The sequence below is a fragment of the Natator depressus genome, chromosome 12, assembly GCF_965152275.1.
Source record: "Natator depressus isolate rNatDep1 chromosome 12, rNatDep2.hap1, whole genome shotgun sequence".
Lineage (NCBI taxonomy): Eukaryota > Metazoa > Chordata > Testudines > Cheloniidae > Natator > Natator depressus.
In genome coordinates this window covers 10,232,104-10,252,711 of record NC_134245.1, presented here as the reverse complement: position 1 = coordinate 10,252,711, position 20,608 = coordinate 10,232,104, and the positions used below count along the sequence as shown (strand labels likewise).

General features: G+C 43.5%; 1 protein-coding gene across 3 annotated transcripts in view; it reads left to right on the top strand.

Annotated features, from left to right (window-relative positions):
- The window catches only part of NECAB2 (N-terminal EF-hand calcium binding protein 2), a 371,797-nt gene that overhangs the window by 59,790 nt on the left and 291,399 nt on the right, over positions 1-20,608 (top strand). Inside the window, exon 1 of one of the 3 annotated variants that reach the window (XM_074968570.1) lies at positions 2,464-2,819. The exons of 1 other annotated variant lie outside the window; for it this stretch is intronic. In XM_074968570.1, coding sequence (XP_074824671.1) covers positions 2,595-2,819 — 225 coding nt within the window. In that variant the 5' untranslated portion in view covers positions 2,464-2,594. Of the gene's footprint in view, positions 1-2,463; positions 2,820-20,608 lie in introns of those variants that run through there. One more of the 3 variants, XM_074968568.1, reaches the window with a different exon arrangement.

Here is a 20,608-nt window from a genome sequence, read left to right as displayed (position 1 = left end):
AGGATAAGGGAGAGAAGGAAAGAGCAATTAATGTGCAGGTCTGATAGGGCCTGTTGTGCAGAGGATGGATCGCTTGATGATTACCTGTTCTGTTCATTCCCTCTGAAGCAGCTGGCATTGGCCACTGTCAGAAGACAGGATACTGGTCTAGATGGACCCTGTATGGCTGTTCTTATGGTATTTTGGACTACAATACACTGTGACTCTCTAAGTGGGCAGGGGTGCAGGGCTCAGCACAGAAGCTTAGCAATGAAATTTTCACCAAGGAACCCAATCTTGCTCCTCACTAAAGTCCAAGACAGCTGCCGTCTACTTCAGTGGGAGCCTGACTTTAACATAAGGGTTAAGGTTGCACTGACGACCGCCTGGAGGATGGCTAGCCAAGTACCTTCAGAGAAAGTTCGGCATGTTCATATTATCCTACTTGCTTAAGGCCAGTGGTTCCAAACAATGGTTCCAAAATCATGCTCTGTGGACCACTAATGCTCTGCACTCCTTGGTGGTTTATGGAGAACGGGTTAGTCATATACTGCTGGGTGGCTTCTTTCCTTCCAGCTACGAAGTTGCATTACAGCTGTTTAAAAATACACACTTTCCTAATATTACTCTTCCACGCAAGCAACTGCAGTAGCTGCCACAAATGTGTGATGTAGGTGGTCCCTGCATATACAAACTGGAGGGGAGGTGGTCCATGCTATGGAAAAGCATGACATTTCTATTAAGATGTGGTCCACGCTATTAAAAGGTTTTGGAGCTCCCCAGTCTTAGAGGATCATGAAGCAAAGCCTAGCTCTGTCTCAACTCAGCCAGCTACAAGCAAGATATCTTGTAACATGGAAGGAGGTAGCCTTGAGGACACCATTAATATTTAAAATATATATGCATATTTATATGATTTATGTATATTTATAATGCCAAATCATTTCGAAACTGCACACTGACGTACTATTAACCAAATAAAACAAAGTTCACTGGAATTGACATCAAAACACAGTCTGGGTCAGTACACAAAGCAGCACAAACAATACACTTCTAATTAGAGATGACTCCCTGAGGTCTACTTTGAGAGGGTCTGGATCTGCACTTTGCTGCTTGGCTCTATCTCTAGCCTTAATTTTCTCCATTATTGTCCTTCCAATTTGTGTGTATTTTGTGTGTGTGCAGAGGGTGGTCAGAGGGAAGATAAAGTGGGCTATGGCACTTTGACACAAGGATTTATAAATATTATAAATAATACTCTTGGTCTGTGGATGTAAACGGCACAAAGCATGTCTTTTTACAAGATGAATTATAGGATTAGGAATATTTGTCTAGTTGAGCCATGCAGTTAGTTCAGCAGCTCTAGAAAGAGCTAAGTGGAATCAGCTGGCTGGTTTTGTGAGGGCTTTTGGTGGGGTGGTGGAGGTAGGTTGTATTCTGGGCTGTCCTACATAAGCAGGGGTTCAAATTTTTGGTCTGACATGGTAATGATGGTGTGATAAGTGAAGGGGGGAGGGTAGCTCCCTTTTATGGACACCCAGCCAGCCTGCTATCTATAAAGACCCTCTTGGTGGCTGTTCTCTGCTTGCTTTACCTGCAAAGGGCTAACAAAGTCCCCCCAGGTAAAGGAAAAGGGAGTGGGCACCAGACCAAAAGAGACAATGGGAAGGCTAGAACTTTTTAAAATGGGGAAGAAACTTCCCCTTTGTGTCTGTTGTTGGATTTTTGGTGTCCTAAGAGGTTTGTGCGTATGTTGTTTGTTTAGCTGGTGGCAATAGCTAATTTCCTTTGTTTTCTTTCTCAGCTCTTCCCCGGAAGGGAGGGTGTGAGTGAAAGGGCTTGAGGGCACCCTACAGCAAGGAATTCCCAAGTGCGCCTTCCTGGGTTCCATAAAAAGGGGTTTTGCATTTGGGTGATGGCGGTGTTTACCAAGCCAAGGTCAGAGAAAAGCTGCAACCTTGGGAGTTTAATACAAGCCTGGAGTGTCAAATATTAATTTTTAAAAATCCTTGCGGGCCCTCACCTTCTGCACTCGAAGTGCCAGAGTGGGGAATCGGCCTTGACAGATGGAGACCAAGTAGAGGCATTTCCAGCAGCTTGTGCGTGAGAGAGGTTCTAGCTTCAGCGGCAGGGCCAAGCAACCAAAATGGGCCAAATGTGAGTGGCATTGTGATCCTGTGTGCCAGGTCACACCACCATTCATTCCAAGTTGGTCCTGACATGAGTCAGGCCCGGTGGGTTCCAATCCTTGTGGTGGAAGAGGAGTGGGGTCTAGTGATTGGAGCTGGGAGCCGGGAGTCCTGGGTTCTAACCCTGGTTGTGGAAGGGGAGTGGGGTCTAGTGATTGGAGCTGGGAGCCGGGACTCCTGGGTTCTAACTGAGTGGGGTTTAGCAGGAGCTGGGGGGCTGTGAGCAGGGGGCTGCAGCGTTTATTATTTAGCACAAAGCAGCCCCCCCCCGGCTCCATGTGGCCCCTTGGATCCGCCCTGGCTGCTCCCCTCCCGTGAGAGTGTGCAGGGTGGGGTTTGCAGCGGTGCGAGCGAGCAGCTGTCAGGGGTGATGCAGCCTGTGTGGGAGGGAATACCCCCGGCTCCAGCATGAGGACTGTGTGAAAGATGTGTGAGCAGGCAGCGCGCTATTGCAGGGAGAGCGTCCACAAGATCCTCCACAAACAGCAGCCGCAGATCAGGGGACTGGACGGGCTGCTCCGCTGGATAGTCACCAAGATGAGCGACAAGAGCATCCTCTCCGACAGGGAGCTCCTGCAGGAGGGGCCGGCAGCCGCCGGCCAGGGCTTCTTCCCCCCGGGGCAGCGGAAAGGCACCTCGGTGATCCTGGATGTGAGTCCGAAGCCCCTGCCCGCGGGGCTCGGGGAGCGCTGCGGGGACGGGGCTCGGGGGAGCGGCGGCGCTCGGGGCTCCCAGATGCTGCACGAGCGGCTCGTGCGACTCTCGCCCGGCCCCTGGACTGGTGCAAGGCGCTGCGAGTCGCACCCGCGCACCCCCCCCCCCTTTGCATGGCCCCGCTGCCTCCTCATGACCCCACTTCTCCGGCTCTGCCTCCGCCCGCGCCGGGGCCGCGCCCCCGAGCCGGCCGGGCAGGGAGCCCCCGGGCAGCGGCGGGGTTTTGCAGCCTAGGCAAAGAGCAGCTGGAGGCGGGGGGAGGCTCTTGCGGTGTCCCCGCACCCTAACACAGCGGCACGTCAGCTCGGGCGAGAGGGGCCCCCGGGCTGTGCCGCTTTCAGCGCCCGGGAGAGTTCGGGTTTCAAAGGCGCAAACTGCGGGGCGATCTGGGTCGGTCTTTCCTCGCAGGGGATCTGCCTCTCCCAGGGGAAGGCGGCGGGGGAGCGCGGGGGGTCCCTAGAAGCGGCCACGTGAGTGTTTTGGGCAGCCGGGGCCCGGGTCTTCAGGGCAGCTTCTGGGAGCTCCCTTCCCTGCTGTCAGGTTCATGGCAGGTGTTGCAGCTGAGCCATTGGGAGAAGCGGAACCCCCCCCCCCCCCCGGGCACTGTGTCCATAAGAGCATTGGGTGCCCAAGCCAGGGCAGGCTGAGCTGAAAGAACCTCCTGATGCTCCTTTCTTTGGTAGCAGTGTCCCCCACCCCCCTTGTGTGCTGGTGGTTTTCCTCTGAAACGCACATGCTGCCGTCTTCTGAACTTGAAAAGTATCTGGCGTGTTTGTGTGGATCAATAGCGCCGGGAGAGATGGGAGCCAGAAAGGGCGATATCTATATGGACCGTCCATTTAGATGAATATTTTAAGGCAAACATCTGCTCCACGGTTTGAGAGTAGATGAAATGGGCTTGTTTGCACTTCAAAACCCGCTGTTTTCGAGATACATTTTATCCATGCGGTTGGCTAGGTTTCAGTCAGTGGAAAGCAAATGGCACTTTAACAACACTGAAACGTACGACTAGTCACGGTGTTCCTAAACCTGGCTTGACGTGCTGATTTAGTGGTGTGAAGCAATTCCACTTTGATTGTGGGAAATGAGATCTCTCTTAATGTACAAGTGAATGGTAGGGGTTCTGTGATGATTGCCCAATAGCTATTCACAGCCAATATGTATTGAAGTTAAATAAAAAATAAAACACAGTAAATGTTGTTATTTCTGGCACATTTCCTTAGGTGAAAGTGTAAAGCAGTGGCTCTCCACCAGGGTACCCGTACCCCTGGGGATACACAGAGGTCTTCCAGGGGGTACATCAACTCATCTAGATATTTGCCTAATTTTACAACAGGCTACATAAAAAGCACTAGCGAAGTCAGTACAAACTAAAATTGCATATAATGATTGGTTTATACTGCTCTATGTACTATACATTGAAAGTACAATACTTCTATTCCAATTGATTTCTTTTATAATTATATGGTACCAATGAGAAATACTGAAAAATTGCTTGACAGTGTGTTGTGGCACATTTTTGTACGTTTGTCAGATTTTGGAAGCAAGTAGTTTTTAAGTGAGGTGAAACTTTATGATACACAAGACAAATCAGGTCCCTGAAAGGGGTACGGTCGTCTGGAAAGGCTGAGAGCCACTGCTGTAAAGTGGACATTTTTTAAATGTTAAGCCTCAAATGAGCTTGATCATTTGGCATTTAAGGCACATTAAACTAGATGTTTCAATCTAAATGAAATCAATATTTGAGACACTTAATTTGGAGTGTGAAAGAAAAGTGTGGGGCATATTAATGTAATTGAACCCTGTACGAGAGTAAGAGATACATGAAATGAGTTCATTCCAACCTTTGAGGTAGATTTCTTTTCTCAACTGTGCAAGAAATTAGTTTAGCCTATTTTAAAATTCTTACAAAATTAACCAAAAGTTTAAAAAAAAAAGTCCTAGAATAAAATAACTATTAATTCATTGATCTAGCAAGACTCCGGCATGTGAATTTCAGCCAAGAGATATAATTTCACTTGGTAACTAACTAAATAACTTAGCCAGCCTGTACCATACATGAGAGAGACTGTGTGTGTCAGGCATGAATGCTGGATTGCTTTGTAAAACGAAGGTGATTAAACAGAATACCTTTTGCTGTGTTCTTTTCTTGAGATGCCAGGACATGCTCTCATTACGTGTGGCATGCCTGTTAAACATAATTAGGCTTGTCAAATTTTCTTCTCTGCTATTCTTATGATTACAATAGTCTCCGTTTTTAATCATAAAAGTCTAGTGAGAAAACTTTGGTAATCTAACAATTTTTACGTCTGATGTTTATACATAATCCTATTTTGTTAGCTTGCACCTGTACAGATTTTGCAACTTTTCTTGATAGTATCGTCACCAAAAATATAGAACCCTCTGAAGAGTAGTGAAAAGAATCCCTAAGGACAGCTATGCAATAGCTTGCACTGAGCTGTCTTTAGGGCATGCAAGTGATTTGTAACTTTTATGTCAATATTGTTAAGGAATGTGTGTTTAATACTTTATATTATTTACAGTTGGCTGTTTTAGTAAATTCTTTGCATTTAGATGGAATTAAAAGAGAACAAAGTTGGGGGGGGGAAGAAACAAACTCTAGCACTGGCAACTCCTGAAGAAAATATAGTGCAAACTGTTATAATTACATATTCGCTCAGACAGTGGCATCTCACAATTAAAAACATACACATCAGTTTTGCAGTCTTCCATCTTTAAGAAAACAAAACAAAAAAACTGTAGTTATCATAAAAAAAATTAGCTACTGATGGCGCTAGCTGGAGTCTCTTAATATCCCTAAGTCCAAACCAGCATTATTTCTTCTATACTAGTCCTTAGATTTCCTGACAAATCTTGTTGAATCATGCTGGATCTATGGTAGGCATTGGCACCTGCTAAAGACCCCAAACTCATTTCATTTGTGATCTAAGCCCAATTCTGGGCTCAGACCGAAAGAGGTGATGGGTTTATGAATTAACTAGTTCTGCCAAATTGAGCTTCTTCAGATTGTCTTTGGCCCAACTAATACAATTAAATGTTGCTCCCAATCTAAATATTTTGGTGGGAAGAGACATGCTGCTGTTTAGAAATAATTGATGCATAATGGAGACATTGAAAGAGCCTAAGTAACTAATGTGTTTTCGTGGATCTGACTCTTGCTTTACCTACTGAAGGTTTAACCAAAGATGGTTGGAACCTGTGTTGCCAACATAGATGATACAGTTGTGCAAACAACAATATTTTGGCCTGGCCAGGTGCTCAATAGGTGGAAGATATTGTTATAGTGAAAAACAGCCATATTAATGTTAAGCTCCGTTCAACATGCCAGAATTTTTTTGAGAATAGGAAAAGGAGAGATTGATATGAGAAAATGTGAAGTATAAACTTGAAAATTATGTAACCGCGGGGAAATGAAACAAACTATAATGCACATCACGTTACTCTGTATCTGAATCATTCCTTTGTTTTCCAATTAGATTGTTAAAGATCTTTTTTTTTTTTTTTTTTTGCATTATCTCTTATGGGTTGGAAGTAGAATTGGGTGAATGCTGCAAAAATAATTTGAGCATTTTGTGGTTCTTTAAAAGTTTGCTTTACCTTTATTATTTATAACTACAGCAAGAGCTTCAACTGAGATTGTGACTCTGCTGTCTTAGGCTCTTTATAAACACCTGCTGAGACAGTTGCCAAAGTGCTTACCATCTAGATAAGAGAGACAAAGGGTGGGAGAAAGGAAGTATTATCCCCATTTTACAGATCTGGAATTTAAGGCAGAATGAGAGACTTGCCCAAAAAGTCTGTGGCAGAGCAGGGAATGCAATTTAGGGCTCCAGATTCCTTTTCCAATGCCCTAATCACAAGACCATCCTTCCTCTCAACAGTTCATGGGCAGACATGCCAAACCTGTGGGGAAAAAATGCAGAAATTGGGCTTGGTTTTGGCTTAATTGGCTTATGAGTTGCTTGTTGGATAGTTTTTGGCTTGTAGCTTGTGTGCTGCTTTTTTTTTTTTTTTTTGGATTGGCTCCCAGCAAGCAGGGGTAAGGGGCAGCAAGCAGGGACTGGTGGGGTGGGGGGAGAGAGTCAGGGGTGCATAGTGGGCCCACCAAAATCCCAGACTGCATGCCGGGGGGATTTAGTCATGTAGAGTGTTGAGGTTCTTAGGGATTGGCTTGTTTTGGCATTGTTTTGAAATGGGATTATCTTGATTTTAGGCTTATTGTGAAAGTCGGGGTGCTTATTTACTGCGTGAAAGTTGCCAACTGTGTTACGTCGTTGCTTTCCATGAACTTTTACTCTCAAAAATATTTGCTAAAAGCAAATTTAGGATCACTCTCTCAAATTCTCATGGAAGAAACTTATTCTCTTTCCATGAGCATTAGCACCAGAAACCTGAATGAGTTCCATTAATCCATTCAGGGAATAAAATATACCATGTGACTTATTTGACTAGTCACAACTAAGCAGTTTGAATTCTGGAGAGAAAGCTGTAGAATAAATGATCTGTGAAAAATTTAATCAAATGTATTTGAATACCAAATCCAAGCAAATCACAACCTGTTCACAGGCAGTTTAACACTCAGAAGAAGGTTAAATTTGTTTAAATTGTTGGTTATGAATTAGTCACTCAGCTCGAATGCCTGTTCTGAAACTTACAAACTATGTTACTTATTTCCATTATCTTTATTCTTTCTCTTGCTCTAAATTTCCTTTGACTCATGCATCCCTAATACCTTTTCTTCAAGTTCAGAACAACTATCTAGGCATTTAAGAAAGAGGTACTGTACAGACAGCAGGATCAAAAATGCGTGTGCAGAATACCTTCCGCACAGCATGGTGTTGGAATTTTAGATTTTCTTGCATGATTATTTGAATGAATCTACACATTTAACTTTTTACTGTACACATTCACTGGACAATGACTTTAGAAAAGCCCCTGCCTAGAGTATGATAGATGATACAATACCAATTTGGAAGCTGATATGATTTGTTGGCCTTAGTGGAAGGTCCCTACATAGCTATCCTTGTTAACTGGTTTGTTACCCACTAAAGGCCTCTTTGCTGTGCCAGAGTGACAGGAGTCCTGTAAAGACAATGGGGTAGATAGGGAAGGGGAGAGGTGGGGATTGGTAAGTAACAGACAATGGTCCTTTGGTGTGATTAATGAAAAACATTGATGAGTTCTTAAGAAAGTGCTCATCCACAACAGAATAGCGACTCTTGGTCGGACCTTGAGGGTCAAGGAAGGATAAAATGGAGAAGGTAGGATGGGTGAGATCTCATGATCTCCAGGGACACGAGAAACATCATTTAGGGATAGAAACTACTCTGAGTCTAAATTTTCCTTGCAGTATTTTTCTGTGTCTTGCACTGGTCTGCAAACAGGCTCATGTACATTCTTTTGGGTGAGTAAAATAGACGATAAATAATGTTTAAAAGTGCAGTTTAAGATTCTGGTGTTCCCGGTGTTAAAATATAACACGTAAAATTGCAGACTAGCTTTTCTGAACCCTATCAATAAATGAATGGAGAATATCTTTAAACACTGGGCACTTTCCAGCATAAATGGGGTTTTAAAATAGTGATTGATAGGTGCCAGGAAAGAGCATTGGTAGGTTATGCTATGCTGATTTCTTGCACCAAGATACATGGAAAGCATCATTCAGCATTTAAAGATAATTTGCTGCTATATCAGCAAAATCAGCCTAATGTGCTAGGATCAGACAGGGGTCTATATGTAAATAGTAGTCATCAGCATGGATCTCAATGCATTCCCACATCTTGAAACTCAACTACCTAACATTGCGCTCGTTTGCACACTGGTGCATTACAGCAGAATGCAGCATATCTGGAGTTGTTAACTTTGTGTAATGTGCCATATTTACAGCACATAATACTCCGTGATCTCTGAGCAGTCTGATTGGGGAGCACCCCTCGTTAACAGGCACCAATTTGCACACAGCTTTCCTGCCCTATGGATCAATTATTTATAGCATTTGACCATGTAGTTTATTAAACTGGTCTTTTTGATTCCCAGCTGGGGTGGTAACTAAATTAAGACTACACTGTGGCGTTCATACTGGCTATCAGTAGTTAATCCAGTACTGCTAGACCCAAGCATTCAAAATTCATGAATCAGGCCAACCAATCAATGAAACGTCCTTAAAGATCACGAGATTTTAAAAATAATATATGTTGAGTTATTTTGATTTGCCTTCTGGGTTATTTAGAGATGATGAGGACTAAAATGTTTTATCTAGAATTCTCATATAATCAGGCACTGCGGTGTGTTTTTAAAAAACCCAAAACCCCACAAACACCAAATATTGTGAGACTGTTAATAATACTGAAAGAGTGGTAACATCATTAAACTGTAAAGACCAAGGGAAATAGTGCAAAGGAACTGTACCAAATCATATAATTTGTGTGTGTGTATATACACATACAATGTAAAACAGGTTTCAGAGTAACAGCCGTGTTAGTCTTGTAAATTGCAAGAAACCCTGGGGATGAGAGCAGTAGACGTATCTAGAGAGAACCATTTATAATTCCGTGTGGTCAGATCGCAGACACCTATTTGCAGACCATTGCTGTCAATCACTTCCTGCTGCCCTGCTTTTTAATTAAAAGCATAACAGTAGTGGCTGAAATTAACACTGAAACAAAGCTATCTTTGAATAATTCATATTAATAGCATAGCTTCATTCATAGATAACAGCAACAAAAGGCGATAATCAAGATTAAACTGTAGGCAGGTGAGTCCCATTGGTTGAAATACACAGGGTCAGATTTTGATAGGCACCCATCTCCTATCTGGCATCCCATTACATGTCCATTTTTCGAAAGTGCTCAGCCAGGTTTCAGAAAAGCTCAGCATCCAAAATACTGAGCCCTTTCGAGAATCTGGCCCAGGAGGCGCATGGACTAGCGGAACACGTTCCTCTCCTTTCTCTAACACTTCTGATTAGGAGTGGTTGCTCTTCATTCTCCATCCATATTTCCCAGCTCTTTACTAATCTGCCCTGTGGCCAAATTCTACCCTAGATGACACCTCCACGACTCCTTTTATTGATTTAAATGAGGCTGTGTGGATGTAACTTTGGGAAGAATTTGGCTCGGGTCTGGCAGTGACTTCCCAAATCTAGAACAAAGAACCAACGTGTTTAGTAATTCTCTCTCCCTTAGTCTCTATTCTGCCTCTAGCTAGTAAAACAATCACTTTTCCAATATTTTCTTCTTACTCCCCTTTTGCCTTACTCCGTTCCCCTCTCCTATTTTTAATGTATTCATTCTTTCTCTCCTCCTCTCCCTTTCGCCCGGGTACCTCTGCTCATTTCTCTCTCAGGATGAAAAATGGAAGACTGGAAGTGACCCTTCTCCCTCAATCTCCACTTCTAAAATCTAAAAGCTTTCCAGTATCTCAGAACACCCTGACCTCTAGCGTGTTAATATGACTCCAGTGGGGAGCAGAGGTTTGCTAAAGACTGGGCACAATATACATATTTAAGTATTGCTCAACTGCAGGGCCAGTCATGTGCCCTGTAGAAATGACTTGCTGATCTCTGGCTAGTTCCTGGTTTACATCTTCCTGCATCACATTTGTCTTGGCTTTCTGGTTGGCTTTCTCAGCAGAGGCCAAGAGCTAAAGGGACCTAGAGATCCCACAAGGTCAGAGTAGAAGTTCCAGGCTGGAACGCTGTACTGTATGTATATTGGGATGTGGGGAGGAGAGAGAGCTTGCACTGCTGTCTGTACTGCATCTGTTCTGTGCAGTAATAAAATGCCATCATACCTAGTACTATAATATTAAAGTAGAAATAAGAGTGCTCCACTGAACAATACAGAGGTTTGACTCCTCTGTATCCTGTCTGAAATTCAGTAAGGCTTCCAAAGCATGATCTAGCCACATGTGGTGACAGCTCCCTTTGAAAATCAATAGGAAGGGTGAAGTAGAAATGATCCCTTTCTCCAGCATATCGCCTGCTTTGGTAAAATATTGCCATGGCAAGCTAACATTTTACACTGGCAAGTCAGTGAAGTTTGGAGCCAAAGTAGAGATGCTGTTAAACCATAGATATCTATGGGAATATTACATCCAACAAATCTTTGTGTAGAAGTGGCTTCTTGAAACCTGCACTCCTGTCCAGCTGTTATGAAATTGTGCCTTTTGAAGTGTTACTTAGATCCTTGCTGAAGGCATAGGTTGCCTCCCTTCCTCCTACACATCCTCCTCTCCTAAGAAAGAAAGAAAAGAGGAGGATAGCATCCTGTGTAATCCAGCTTTTAACATCCCTTTGACAGATGCTCGTTCCTTTGATTTAGCTTTGCCATGTTAGCACCATATCTCTCTCCACTAATAGCACTTCTTGATACTTATCCTGTAAGATGCACACCCACTCAATACTTCAACAAGTAAGAAGGAGACAGAGTTCATAGGTACTTACATTGCTAAGAAGACAACCAGAACTGATTGCAGTGGCAGCAAGAAAGATCTTTTAAAGACCACAGTGGGTAGAAAGTGTCTGTAACTGTATTCATGTAGAAAAACAAATGAGTGAATGCAAAAGAGTATAAGAATTTCTTTAAGAAGCAGGCAATTGATTGAAGAGACTAGAGGCCAGATTCCTAACCCTACTAAACCCCTTTGTGCTACTCTGGCTTAATTGGCTTTCTGAAGGTACCCCTGGCATGGGGCTCATAGCGGCATGGCTATCCTTGGCTGCCAGAAGCCATCAACATCCAGATGGGACTTAGAGCAGCCCTGAGCCTGCCTTCAGTTGCACCAAAGGCCAAACTTGCCTTTAGCTGGCTCCAAATCATGGTGTACCATCCACCTTTTTATGTCTGCCCTGAGTCCAGGAGTGATCACATACATGTGAAGATCCCATCATCTATCTCTGAAATGTAGCTACTGCCCACCTCTTGTAGCCTTAAAATTCCACCTTTCCTTCAAAGGATGTCCTGCCTTAGTGCATGAATTCCATTGATTAACAGTGAGTTCCTGTAGAAAACACACTTCCATCCTGAAGGAAAGGTGTCTATTTTATGCTCCAGGATTGTCTAATAACCAGGTGAAACTGCGAGGGGAATATAAGTAAGCAGGGGATAAATACTGAAATAAGAACTTTTCACAAGACTGTGGCTTGTGTGGAAGCAGGGAAAGAAAGAGAGGGATTAAGCGCAGCCATTTAAGTTTTAGAGACAGAGCAAATGTTGAGCTAAGTTTTAGCCTAATATTGCGAGACCTGTAGAAGCAGGGCTCACGGTAGAAGCAAGTGGGAAACAGCAGAATAGTTAGTGTGATCTAGCCTTAATTTAACGATGTTTTAAAAAAACAAAGTAAGAAAATACTGAAATAAATAGTAAATAGCCTAAATAAAATGCAGATTTTTTAATTAATGCATGTCACAAAGAGGTATAAATGCTTGTGTAATTTGGCTTGTACTTTGGAGAAACTGAGGCAGAGATGCTCTCTGCTCTCTGCCAGCTGTATTCTTCCCTTGCAATTGCTCAAATAAAGCTGTCTCTAATTTTGTTGCTTCCAACCTGAAAGTGGAGCTCGTTTTCTTCCACACTTGCAAACCAAGCCCCTATTGCCAGGTGGGACAATACTTCAGCACTCCGAGGAAAACGTGCTATGTACAGAATCACCACCTCTCTCTCTTCAGTGAGGGTTGATGTTGGCCACCCATCTGAGCACTGACCATGTCCACCCGTGCTTAACTCGCGAGAGCTGATGATAGCCCAAAGCGGTGTGGCTGCAGGTACTTAGATTGTGTTATTGTTTTGTATTAATAATGGAAGGAGCATCATCCCTCCCTGCAGTCATGAGACAGGCATTTACTAACGGTGGTCACGGTTGGGGAGCGAAGGGAAGATTTACTTCGACACACCTGATATCAGAACAGAAACCTCATGGTGCCAGTCTCCATGGATCTGATGGGGAGTCAGGACTCATTTTGTAGGAGAGCCTGGGAAAGGCCTTGTCAGTATCATGTGTGTAGAGGAATTTAGGAATACAGACAACTATTGATCAGACTTTTTTATATAATGGAACATTTTTATTTTCCTTTGCCCTCTTCCTTAGAGTCTCCTCCTTCAGCAGGCTTTGTCACACCTTGCTTATCCTTCTATTGGCAGCACCGGAAATGAAAACTGCTGTTGAATCTTGGTTTGGGTTTTTTTTTTAAACCCCATCATGTTAACCTGCTGCAGGAATAATAATAAACCCTACATGAAGTATAACAATTCTTTGACTTAAGGAAGTGATTGTGGGAAATGAGTGAAATTGCCAAGAAAACCACAATTAAGCAGCCTCCAGAGTTGCAGATTTGCATCCGAGAGCTTTGAGGACATCCTAGGAAGCGTTGAGCATTTAGATTATAAAACCCAGATTTTTCAAGGTTTTTAGTATTGTAGCTGTTTTAAACTGCTTGGGGGCAATTTAAATGAGTGTTTTCAAAAAAAGCTGTTATCCCAAATATTATTTTAAGCAGCAGCTTCACCCATGTTAACAACAACAAAAACCCCATTTCATTTCTGTTTCACCTGCGATTTTTTTTGTCAGTCTTTACTTCAAAGGCTAATTTTATTACAAAATAGCTTTTGTTCTCAGTTAATTGCTAAAATGGACTAGTGCCCCATTAGTATGTGGAAACAACTAGCTGGCCATGTTTATTTCTTGTGTTACTCCCCTGAAGTCAGTGGGTTTACATAATGGATTAACTTGGCCGACATTTTGAAAAAGGTGTGTGTCTAATACATTTAGAAACGTGGATGAGAAGCGTGCACTGGAGGTGGTAAGGACAGTATTTTTGGTTCAGGGATAATCTGCTGTTTACTTCTCGAAAATGGTAGGTGAGCCTGACAATCAGAGAATCAGAGGTGATGGGATGGAAAGGACATTCCTAGTCATCTGGGTCCATGCCTAAGTAGTAGTGCAAGATTGTGTGCTGTGCAGAGCTCCCAGTGGTCAAATGTCTCCTCAGTCAGTGAGGTGAAGCTAATGTGGGTTGTGTGTCTGGTATTAAGGGCAGAATTTATTCATTAATATTTAATCTCCTCTAGTCTTTGTGACCTCCAGTGCAGTTGTCTTGACAAAGTCTAGGTGACTTCACTGCCAAATTAAAATGGCACAAACAATGTCGCTGCACATCCAGAAAGATCACATGTTGGGGTAGATGTAGTTCTGCATTTTGCAGGAACTGACACTGAGGGAAAGGAGCCAGACTTTTCCCGCTTCGTAATATTTCTGGTTGAGTTAGAATTCAAAATGCTGCTCGGGCTGACGCTCAGACTTTTGGTATTGTGGGAGCTTTGTGTAAAGGGGTTAGAACTGAGTCTTCTGATCTGTGTCTTCCAGCCTATGACTAGCAAGGGCAGCAGGGCTCAAATACCATCTATAAAAAGCTGCTCAGAGTTCCTCCTTGCATTTTGTGTTTCAGCCCTGCAGTTCTGCGTTGAGTCGAATGAAGCACTCAGCCCAGCCATACTCCTTGTCTCTTCCCAGGGCTGAATTAAGGCAATCTGGGGCCCTATGCACATCATGACACAGGCCCTCTTTTGGCTCCACCTCTGCCTCCTTGCCCTGGCCCATGTTTTTGGTGGTGGGGTCCTCCTCCCATCCCAGACAGACTGGGACAATTGCATATGGGCCCCTTCTCTCCTGAGGCTTGGCAGCAGGGCTCCTCTTCCTTTGGGAGCCTGTAGCCTTAATCCACCCCGATCCTTCTTTTTTATAGCCATTTCCCTTCAGTCCTGTTCTCCATCTTGATTGTGTGTCTTCCTAACATTCTAGCTTGGGCCACTTTAACAGCTAATCCAGTTCCACCTTTGGTGACTACTGCAATCAGTGCTGATATAGTGAAGAATTTGCTTGTAATGATATAAGAATCGGAATTGCTGTGTTATGAATCTACAGAGGCACTTCAAAAGCAGTTCTGTACTATCAATATTTTCTGCAGTGTAGGATTTATGTTTAGTTTATAAAAATGAATGCATTTTCTAAAACCTTAACTCTATTTTGAATATAATTCCACAGAAAAGCTATAATGAGAATGAACAAATTAAATTAATGTCTATAACTAGTAAAGTTGTAATGTATATTAAATTTAAAACCCTAAATCATACAGCAAATAGGTATGTTACCCATAACTGAGGGTGAAATACATCCTGGTTTGGAGGGCCAGGGCAATACCCTTTCCACCACTTAAGCTCTGCAGTGGGGCTGCTGATGGAGCAGCTAAGTGAAGCTCTTCCCTCTGTGGGCACCTAGCATGCTTGCTGTTTTGCATCCCCATAGGTTAGCATGGAGAGGGTTAATGGTGGATTTGTGTTTACCAGTAGCACTAATTTACTAGCCTTCACTCCAGTCTGCCGCCCAGGCTGTGCTGGGGCCAGGGGTCTGAATCGCCTCTGTCCCTTATTATACAGTTACTTGAGTGTGAGGTGATCCCTCTGAGATGCTGGGGAAGGACGTGATGCTGGGGAAAAGAGGCCTGCCGGCTTCTACTTCTGGCTGTAATCCAGCCTTGCTATGTGGCTGTGGGTAACTCATCCGACTTCTGAGCCTCAGCTGAGCATGAAAACCTGGGACCAGAAACTAAGGTCCCGGTTCTGAAACCGGATCTGTACGCGGGAGCCTCTTTGCAGTCAGTTGGGGTTCCAGGCAGGCCAGTTGGGGTGGATACCATTGCAGTATTTGGGCTATACCTCCTTTGTGCAGGAGTTGGAAGGCTTGCTTAGTTAATGTTTGTAAAGCTCTTTGAAACCCTTGGACTGTCGGTTGCACCAAATTCCATTCATGTGTGACTGAGTGTAACTTAGCCTTGTAAGTACAAAAGTGTTAGTTAAACCTCCAGGATGGGATTTGCACAGGGATTTTGGACATCCGTTTCTTGTTGAAATCCATGAGGGCTGGGTGTCCAAGTGTTCTAGCTAGGTTTGAAAATTTCAGCCCTGATAGTCAATAGATGCAAGGTGATGGGTTAAAATTTCCCTCCATCATCCTGCAGTCTAAATATATCCCTTTCAAAAGATGCCATATCTCTAACTCTGCCATCCTCTCCAAAATTCACAGCATGGTAACTAAAATAAGAGAATATAGTAGAGTTCCTTAAGAGTTTTTGAAGCCGTCCTTTTCCTGCAGCAGAGAGTATTTCGCAGGCCTTTATGTAAGCAGGATTCTTGGCAGCACAGCTGAGTAATCATTGTGTTACTTGTGCCTTCATCAGGATCTTGGTGTGCATTCCAGATGTTCGTACGTTGACTTGCTTGCTGTCTCTGTTTACCAAGCATTTTATCTTTAATTACAGTCTCTCTTGGAATTCCGGTCGGTTTCTATTTTTGTGTGGGTCCAATTAAATTGATATAGTAAGTCTTGCTTGCCAGTAATGATGGTGGCACAGCTTGATACTGCTGAATAAATACATTCTAGTTGTATCATGGGTAGTGTCTTCCCCAGGTTCACCTGATTCTGATGAGAAGTAAGTTACCAACGTGGTGTGCTGGCCCACCAGCAAAAACTCCACATAGAAGAAACGCTTGCAGGTTTAGGGACTGAGAAGTTCCTTGGTCTGGTGTGTTACTCCCAACTTTATTAATGGCTTTGGCTGTTGATTCTTGATCTCTGTTTAGTGAAAGGAGACCCTCAGTGTTTGTATGTTTTTTCCATTGGCCCTAATAGGAATCTCGCACATTGACCAAGGAGGAATTAGAGCTTTTTAATGAATGAACAGTCTCTGCTCCGGTGACAAATTGCAAAACAAAAAGGAGGAAAGTTAATACATGCCCATGATCTGGGATCCTAGAAGTTCTGGTGCTTGCCAACTTCCAGCAGGGCTATCCAACTTTGCCAGTGTATATGATAGTGCATCATTTTTTCTAAAATTTTGCCACATGAGTGGCTCCTTAAGATACGATCCATAATTCAGCACCCCTCCCCCCATTTTTTTAAGTTAACTCCTTCTGCTCCTTTGAGTAGCTTCCCTGTTGTTTGACTGAGCTAGGACACATTTTGTGCTTCATCTGTTCTTGGCCATATTACTACTATATGATAAGGTCTGGTCTTCTATGATGGGATTTTTCCCCTAGATTATACTCTCAGTAATGCATTTCTCAGGGTAGTAAATTGGAGGAAAATCTTTTCTTGTTAGGATTTCAGTGAGATGAGAACTGAGCTCCCAAGCAACTCTTTACTTGTCCCAAAACATTGTTAAAAAGCTACATTTCTTACTGCCGATGATTTTCCCCCTCCGACCATCACACTTTGAGAGCAAAAGGTCTCCGCAAACACTTTAAATAGCTTTTATTGCTTCTGCATTCATATAGTGCCTTTGATTCAAAGCACCAGAGAACAATAACAGAAGGATGCAGCAAGGAAACAAAAAATTTGCAGTAATCAGCATTTAAAACAAAAAGATAACATCTGCTGATCCTGTGCGAGAGTAAGAAGAAAAGAGGAAAGGAAAAACATTGCATACAGATTTCAGAGTAACAGCCGTGTTAGTCTGTATTCGCAAAAAGAAAAGGAGTACTTGTGGCACCTTAGAGACTAACCAATTTATTTGAGCATAAGCTTTCGTGAGTTACAGCTCCGATGCTGTAACTCACGAAAGCTTATGCTCAAATAAATTGGTTAGTCTCTAAGGTGCCACAAGTACTCCTTTTCTTATTGCATACAGAGGCAGCATACCATGGATATTGCTTATAGGGGTGTGTCCAATGGCCCTATGAATGAACCTGTTCCAGTCAAACTGAGGACAGTAAATGGGGCTCTCTTGATTTAGTCTTTTATTGTTTGTTGTGGGGCTCTGTGCTATAACCCAGATGCAAGGCAATGCTGTCCACTTAGCTACATTTAAAAACGAGTGGATTTACAAATAACTGCTTCCTGATTGACATGCCTTTGGCAGGCTGCCCTAATATGGCCCAGTCCTGCAGTCCTGAAGTCAGTGGGAACACTCAGGTGGGTAGGATTTTACCCTTATATTTTTCACTGTTCTCATTGGGCTCATGGGGAACACACAGGAATGGGAGCTGGAGTGGAGGAATTCTCAGACTTGCTCCTTGTGGAGATGTCTCTTCAATTCACTCCATCTGGGTGTAGGGTTTACCCCTCCCGTGGGACCATTTCCAAGGGATCAATTGGTGTCTAGGTCCATTTACACAGAAACCCAGTGCCAGCTCTGTCCCCAATACACCCTCCCCACAACTGGCAGAACTGATGAAGTTTTAACAGTCAGCTGCTGTTCCAAGGTGCCCTGTGATGCAGTCTGTCAGGACTTCTCTGGCCCCTTCTGAAGGCCTTGTCACCCTGACAACCCCTGCTGAAGGAAAGCCCACTTGGACCAGGCTACCAACATGACTTCATACTCCAGAGGCCTAGACGGGCCAGGCAGAGACACTGACCAATCGGGAGCCATCAGGCCAGTTAAGAAGACTTGTCTGCTTCTTCTCGGGGGCAGTGTGAGGTGTCACTGGATGGGGACGAATTCCTCAGTGCTAGGCCAGAACCCCCAGCCCAGGCCAGGGCCTTGCCCTCAGCACTGCAACTAAGCACTTGAATTTGAGGTTTATGCTCTTTATTTAAAGTCCTAGACAGCCACATTTGGATTTATTTTTTTGATTTAACTGTTTAGAGACTGATGCCAAACTTACGGCAAGGGCCACTATACTCCAAACAGGTGTCCAAAGCTATTGCATTAAGACAGAGAGCACCTGCATTACAATGCTTGGTCCCACAGGGGGCACCTCCTCCTGCCACATGCTCCCTTTAAGAAGGGTTGCGGGAGTGAAACTCTAATGCAGCCTGTATGCCTATCCAAATGGTATCTAAACCGTTTTGGGGTTGCGAAAGTGGGTAGTAAACTCTTGTGAACAGGCCTATTTCCAGTATTCTCTGTGTGGTCAGGCTGGGGAGATTGCAAGAAGTGCCTTCTTTCAGTGTTTCATCACCGTTTCTTCCTGTCCCTTCTAGAAACAGGAATAGCAGGAGAGGTGAAGGGTGAAGAGGTGAAGGGGAAGTTAGTTGAACTTTTGAACCTCTTAACAGCTTGGGTTTGGATTTGGGCTGTGTGTGAGTGAAGAGTTGGGTCCTTTGTTAACGCACACCCATTTGCCAATCACTACACTTGTCTTGGTGAATGGTCTCTGTGTGTGTGCATACCCCCCACCCCAGGTATGTTATGTTCATTCCAGTGGCTGAACCTCAAAAGAGTAGCTATACTGAGGCTGAATGAACCCCACTGGGTCCAGCTGATGTTGGTTACACAAGTCAAGCCCTGCAGGATCTGTCTGTAGAGACTGGCAGTGGGCCAACCTCTGTTGTTTTCTCTTGAAGGTCTTGAGTTCTGAGGTTTGTTTGACTTTTCTAATGTGGGTCTGATTGTATCAGAACTGGGGTGCTCATTCTTGAATATTATAAAATATTGAGTCATTGTCTTTGTACAGTATCCATTTTGAGCCTTATATAGGATAGGTGATACCCTAGGTAGAATACTGATTTAATGTTACTTAATTAAATAGTATTCATTTAAGTAACACATTGTGCAGTTCAGTTTGCCTCCTGGGTTCCTTCTTTCATGCAGCCTTTTCCCCTTTGATTTTTTTGAATGAATTTATGACCCAGAAAATAAGACTTCATTTTATGACTGACTCTGAGCTGGCTGCTGCAGCTTGTATTCCCTCCATAATAAAATCTTTCTTTTGTTTAGCCAAATTCTCCTTTCTAGCCCAAAATAATGGGCTCAGGCTTAGAGAGGAGATGATAATGATGATGATTTCCCTTTTCACACGGAGCATGTGAATTTTGCAGCAATATATGGGAAAACCTGTGCTAACAGTTATTTGTCTCAGTTACCTATCAAATCCCAGTCTTCACAAGAGTTCCTCATTATTAATTGTATTGTGCTGTGTTGGCCAGCTCCTTGGCACAAGCACCTTGTCTCCTCCTCTTTGATCCAGAGCAAAACACAAAGTTGATGCTTACCAAATAGAAACAGGAATTCCCAAAGGGATTCTGATCCTGCCCCCACGGAAATGCTAAAGGGTTTTGTGGCAAAAAGTCTATTGACTCTTTAGTGGGGAGTAGGACTGGCTCTGGGTGGCTGGAGAATCAGCACAAGGGTGTGGTATGGTACTTTGAAGTGAGAGCTGTCATCTTTCCATTTCCTTCTTTGAGCAAATACTTCACTATTGAAGTGGTAGGCTGGATGGCTTAGGCTTAGGACAAAATAGAGTGTGTATATGAAGCCTGGCACCTCTCTCCCTGATAGCAGTGACTGAAGGTTATCATTGCTTGATGTCCTCTAATCGTTCTTAATAGAATGAGTAGGTGGTTTCCATTCATTTCTAGAGGATAAATATCTATACTTCAAAATCAGTCCTACTCTTGGATGCATTTTTGTTGGCAATCTCAGCGGAGAGAACAATGATTAGCATGGAAAGAACTTTCTCCCTTAGGCCTGGTCTACTGTCATCTAGAGGAATTTTGCAAACATTTCACACTGTTAGCTCCAGTGGAGCTTAACTAATGTTAGCAAATGAAGAAGCCCAGGCATAGACTAGAAACTGGCTGCTACGGTATTTTAAGCACCTGCTCTGAGCAAGGTTGGATGAATGTTTTTAAAATACCAGAAGTGTAGAGATGTTTACACTACTGCTACCTAAGATGTAACTTATTCTGCACATAAATGAAAGTTCCAAGAC